Consider the following 5,956-nt stretch of genomic DNA (forward strand, 5'->3'; position numbering starts at 1 on the left):
TTGAGGTGACACTAAAATGAGCTTGGCTTCCCTAGCTTAGAAAGCAGAAGCTATGAAGGGGTGTTACTGCTGCTCCTTTCTTAAATCTAGGCCTCAGAGAAGATTTGAGAAAAACAAAAGTTGTATAAACTGACTAATTTGAGGTCAGAAAATAGCACAAAGTTTCCAGTAATTGAGACAGCAGCTCTAGAATGCTTTCTTGGAGGTTAAATGGAGCTTAAAACACAAACCACAACATGACTGCTTTTAGTAATATGAGTTAATAAGTGTAAGGTAAAGGATTATGCAGTGTTATTGCCTGTGACATCAGTGCACTAAGCCTGATGAGTCACGAAGAGCTCTTTTCCAGTCCTGTGTTCTTGAAATTTAGCATCATGCAGAAAAGGCCTCAAAGTTGTCCTGCAGTAAATCAACTTGTCTGCAAGAACCTTACTTGCTGGGTTCTAGTGAAGTTTAGATGTTTTTGTGGTACTCAGACTGGATCACTTTGTTCTTCAGATGTTGTAACTACCTCTGAAAATAGATGTCTGTATACTGGTAGAATGATATAAAAGGCTGTGTGACTCTTAGGCTTCATTGGTAAGTGAATTTCTGACTTCTAACGGGACACAGCATCTTTTCTGCCAGTTCACCTATGAACTCATAGCTCTGCTGTAGATGTCTCCTGTCCTGAAATGAGCAAATGCACATACCAGCTAAGATGACATGAATTATAGCGTGCCATCTAGAACTGGCCTAACTCCTAGTATTTTAAAATTAAAATTGACTTAAGACACTCTTTTCATCAATTCCGTTGTATTGTTTAGAAGACAGTTCTTACCAGAAGTACTGCAGATGGGATATAAAAGATTTGAGTGGGGATCTTTTGCTCGTACAGCCTTTTGTTGAATTCTGTCACATAGTACTGGGCAGTCATTTGTCGTTCCACATCACTGAAATGATGAAGAAGTCCTTTTTCTTCTTTATATTCTTTCCCAACATACCTAAACAGACAGAGAAGTGTTTGGTGTAGCCAGATCTGCAGCAGATTGCTTTTGGGAAGACCTGCTTGTGATAAAAAAACATGGCTACAGAAAATCAGTTAAAATCTAATCAAATGTAAACTAGGTTGAAATAGAATAAAGAAAGAATCTTGTCCCACTGTGACTATAATTTCTGTAGTTGTCCAAGTAAAACCTTGTACTATCTTCTGAAAATACTTGATAAAAGCTACTGTCTAACAAGGCACTGGACTAGCCAAATCATACATATAAGACAAATCTTACCAGTTTTCATTCATATTTACACAAGAAGTAGCATTCTGTTTCAGAAATTGGTTCGGTCATACCTTCCCAGGCTTTCTTCTTGGTGCAGGAAGTGTATCCAAAATGCAATCCTTTGTTTGCCTTCCTTTGCCACATTTAGGTAGTCCCCAATGAATACAGCTGTTTCTTGGCCTGTCCAGAGGCCTGACTTCTTTGAGTATTTTAAAAGAAGAGCAGCTACAAAAAGAAAACACTGCAGGTAGAATGGACAACTCCACAAGACTGTGCTGAGGGATGAAATATCAGCACCCAGGAGGTACGATATTCATGCTCCTCTGAAAGCAAAGTATTGGGCTACAAAATACATGCTAAGAGATATCTAGGTGCAGAGTTGGATATTTTACATGAAAAAAAAATTGCACAATGGGTTTGAGACATGCAAGATGGGATGAGTCCTAAGTGGGTTGTACTTAATGAGTTCAATGAGGCACCCTACAGTGGTGTTGATCCCAACTTCCATATTTCTTAGTATATTGATCAAATGTCTGCATATTAAAGTATGGCAAATAAATCAAGCTGTTACTTATTAGTAACTTAATAATAATTATCTCAAACACATAGTTTGCAGTGGTGAAATGTGGAATCTGCATGGGCTACAAAACCAGGGCCTCAAGTAGCAGGTTAGAAAGGACTTGATGAACTAGCACAGGGAGTACAAGCAACCTGAGTCACTTCTTGCATGAAGGAACTGAAGCAGCAGGGACTGAGTGTGCCTGGCAATGGAGCCCATTTCCAGGAAGCTGTGACTGATGTGCAAATGGGTAAGAAGGAATAGGAGAAAATGGTTCAAGGGAGTATTCTTCTATTGATAAAATTCTTGTACAAAACCTCATAAAACAAAAGAAAATAAAGTCCTAATAAGTGATGACTAAAACATTATGCTAAAAATCCTCAGTCAAGACTGGTTGCTGTGGGAGTACCTGTTGCTCTGTGAAAATGCAATGTAGAAACTTACAGTATGCTTTATGAAGCTGTTTAGACTTAAAAATTCCCGTAGGCATCAGTCTCTGGACAAGCCAATTATGTTCTACCCCTGCCAGAAGCTGCATGTAATCATCATCCCTCAGAAATCGAGCGTCAAGGATTTCCTCCTTCGTTCTCCCAGGTGCGAACAGAAAACCACTATTCCTTGGGTTCAGAAATGGGCCTGCAGGGGAATTCTTGGGCATCTGTGCTGATTTGTGCCATGAACTCAGAGATGAACTAGATTGTCTCTTGCTGCTCACCATGTCCTGAGTCTTTTCTTCATCTTCTTCAGTAGTGGCACAGTCAAAGTTTTTGGTTATGGATATCTTTCCCCTTGAGGGCAAAGCTGTTGGTGCACTGGGAGTTGACTGATGCTCTGAAACAGATGTCATAAGGTAACTGTTTACTAAGTCTCCACTACTGATGAAATCAAATTCAGTGTCATCTACTGTTTCTGCCTGGGTATCAACTTCAGACACTTTGAGTGTTCTCTTTCCCACCACAGCAGATTTCCGAAGCCAGTCATGTACAGTGGAGTTACTGGCTATTTTTGGCTCAATGGTCGTGGATAGTACACAAGCAGCCCCATTTGTGGGGGGACGTGCGTCAAAAGAGGGATCCTCTGTGCTCTCTGCAGTTTCTCCTTCGGGGTCAACGCACAAAACCGGGCTCCTGGGCCGGGAGGCGGGGGCGGCGGCGAGGCCCTCCTTGCCGCTGTCCTTGGTCCTGCAGTCCGGCCCCGCTGCCGGGGCTCTGGGCACGGCCTCTAGGTCCTCCCAGGAGGACGAGGCAGACTTCTCCTCCTCCTCCGGCCTGGTAGGAATAGAGGAAGGGGTGGAGAGGGAAGGAATCACGTTGTTCTCTAAGTCTGCGTTATTCACCTTCCCGGGTTTCTTTTCTGAAGAGCTCCTTCCACGGCGTCTTCTCTCCTGCAGCTCTTCTCTTCTCAGCTTCTCTACCAGCCTTCCAGCTAGGGGTCTATCTAGCTCAAAGGCAGGCTGAGGAGATCCCAAACAGCTATGCAGGGGCTTTTGAGGAGAAGGATGGCAGGGTTTGGGAGGCAATGAGCGCAAGACTGCAGCTTGACAATTTTCATCAGATTCTGTTGTGCAACATTGCTCCACCACGGAGCCCTTTTCCTGCTGCTGCCCTTCCCTAGGAAACTCTTCGCTGTTATTATAGTTCAGTTCCTCCCAGCTGGAGGAGTAACTTGATTTTGACAGCTTGTGCCAAGAGTTGTCTGAAGTGGTTGGTTGACTCCTGTTTTGCCATCTGCTGAAAACACTCTTTTCATCATTTATTTCTATTTCTAATGGTTCAACCCCTTCATTGAAGGAAATTCTCATCACATCAGAACCAATATGTTTATTTCTTGTTTGGTCACTGAGTCTCTCCAAGCTACTTCCTGCTGTTGGTGAATTAAGCATTTTGGCAGCGCCTTTCCTCTGGTTCACTATTTCTTCAGTAGCATACACAGTGTCTATATTTTTAGTTTCTGTTTTTAAGGTTGTGATACAAGCTCCCACTTGGGTTTCTCCTGGTGTGGTTTTATGAACCCTACAAGTGTTTTCAAACACTTCACACACTGACAGATGATGCTGAGAATGCATGGCAAGGATTTTCTCAAAGTTAGTTTCCCCCTGCAGAACAGGGTTTTCCACTGTGCCTTTAAAACTGTCTGGAACATAAGACCTGGCATCAGAATTAGGGAAGTTTTCCACTTGCAGGTGCTTCTTAACGGATGTGATCAGGGACATGATCTCTTTGGCAAGCAATCCTTTATCTTCCTCTTCTGTAAAGGAAGTGCTGTATGAATGCAGTTTTTCCACGGCTTCTCTGCATAGTTGGCTCACCTCACAGAGTTTCTCACTCTCCCCATAGAGCCATCGATGCACGGTTGTGAGGCAGAATGCAGCTTTAATAAAACTATGGAGCTCCTGCTTGCTGGTGACAAGACTGTTATCATTCTTGGTGAGGAGACCAATCTCAAAGGATTCTTTGGCTTCAGACAAGTAGAACTTTCTCGTTTCTGGGGGACAGTCCTTGGAGTGACTATAGGACAGCAAACACATCCCACGAATGTTCTGGGAAGGGGTGAAAGAGGAATCAAGGAATTAAAAACCTGGACCTCTGTCAGAGATAAATAAAGGTCAGGAAAAAATATATTTCCTTCCCTTATACAACTTGAAGCAAATGACAAGCTCTAACTGTCTGCTGCTGTATTTCCTGGGGGAAATAATCTTTCTCTTTTTCCTTTGAAATACAGCTGTAGTTATTGGAGAAGCAGCACTTCCAGATGGGCTTGAAAGCCCATCCTCACTCTGTGGACAAATACTGCTTTCAGCTCATCTTTTTAGCTTCTGATTAGAGTTCAGAGTAACATAGAGCATCATACCCACAACACAGACAAAACCCCCTGTATGATGCAATGATTGAAAGCTGGATTAGAGCCAAATTTAATAGCCTGAACTTTCCCCTTATATAAATAACATTTCAGAATGAGGACTAATACTTACCACAGCCGTGAGCACAAACAGTGGGGTGTACTGGCTGTAGGCTGCTGCTAGTTTGCAGGCCTCAGCAGCTGATAATAAGCGATGACTGAACTCTCGGAGAAGGCTCTGGTGAAAGGAGAAAAGCAAGAGAGGAATTCTCATCTCGAAGGCTCTATTTAAAAAAAAAAAAAAGGGTCTCCTGTTAAGCAACCCTGTTAGACTGAAGCAAGGAAGCTTGGGATTTGTTTGTTGTCTGTTGTAGGTTCTCTGAGCTCTCTGAGACCTTTGAGTCTTGATAGAGGAGGACATCATATCTTAAACAACAAAAGCTGGGTCTGTTTCTGCAGGAGTATTTTTGCCCAGGTTTATCACAGATGTGTCAGTTTTTGATCCTATAAATATGCTATATATTGCATGGACACACACATACCCTGTAAATATTCTTAATATTTTCTTTTTCCTGAAGCAAGGCATTCTTCCAACTAGGTGCTAATGGATTTTTTCAATGGGAGCAATGGAACTTTCTTCAGCCCTCTCAGCACAGGACAGGAACTTGAGGAATAACAAAGTGTGGGTGAATTTGGAACAATCAGATACAGTTCATCTGAAGCATCTACACACACAAATACCAAACCAAGTCTCACCAGGTCAATCTCAGCACTGGTTTTAAAACGTATGTAATCCGTCTCATTCATGGAAGCAAAGATGTCTGCCATGATACCCAAGGAAGTAGCAATTCCCTGAAAGAGGAGTGGAAAATTACAATAGTTTATTTCCCCTTGTATTTTGAATTTTATTTCTCACAATAAAGTAGGTTCTATGTAGAAATAACCAGAAAAACAAGCAAAACCAAAACAAACAAACAAGATCCAAAAAGAAGCACTGCTAAGAAATTCAGAGACATATCTTGGTAGGGTTTTATTAATTTCAACTTGCAGAAAATGCAGCCTGGTGGATATGTATGAGTTTTCATGAGTGGCAGCTATCCCAATTACCACTAGCTGTAGGTTTCAATTTAAATAGCATTCCATTTTCCCAAGGTGCTGTTTGTGACAATGAAAGCGAAAGAGCATGATAAGACCAAAACCTGCACAGCTAAAGAGTTAAGAATGTCAGGAAATATCTGTCTGCTTTCCACAAAATTCACTACACAACTTGCTCCCGAAGAGATATTCTGAGATTGAGGTCAAG

The 5,956-nt window shown here is 42.0% G+C and overlaps 1 protein-coding gene across 1 annotated transcript in view; it reads right to left on the minus strand.

Moving 5' to 3' along the window:
* The window catches only part of ALPK1 (alpha-kinase 1), a gene marked incomplete at its 5' end in the record, with an annotated part of 8,480 nt that extends 2,975 nt beyond the window's left edge, over positions 1-5,505 (minus strand). The window contains 5 exons of the mRNA XM_010189837.1: positions 821-983; positions 1,328-1,481; positions 2,260-4,354; positions 4,787-4,891; positions 5,410-5,505. Of these exons, the coding sequence (XP_010188139.1) occupies positions 821-983; positions 1,328-1,481; positions 2,260-4,354; positions 4,787-4,891; positions 5,410-5,505 (2,613 nt within the window). The remainder of the gene's footprint in view (positions 1-820; positions 984-1,327; positions 1,482-2,259; positions 4,355-4,786; positions 4,892-5,409) is intronic.
* Positions 5,506-5,956: the final 451 nt, after the last annotated feature.

The sequence above is a fragment of the Mesitornis unicolor genome, unplaced genomic scaffold (genome assembly GCF_000695765.1).
Source record: "Mesitornis unicolor isolate BGI_N332 unplaced genomic scaffold, ASM69576v1 scaffold47468, whole genome shotgun sequence".
Taxonomy (NCBI): domain Eukaryota; kingdom Metazoa; phylum Chordata; class Aves; order Mesitornithiformes; family Mesitornithidae; genus Mesitornis; species Mesitornis unicolor.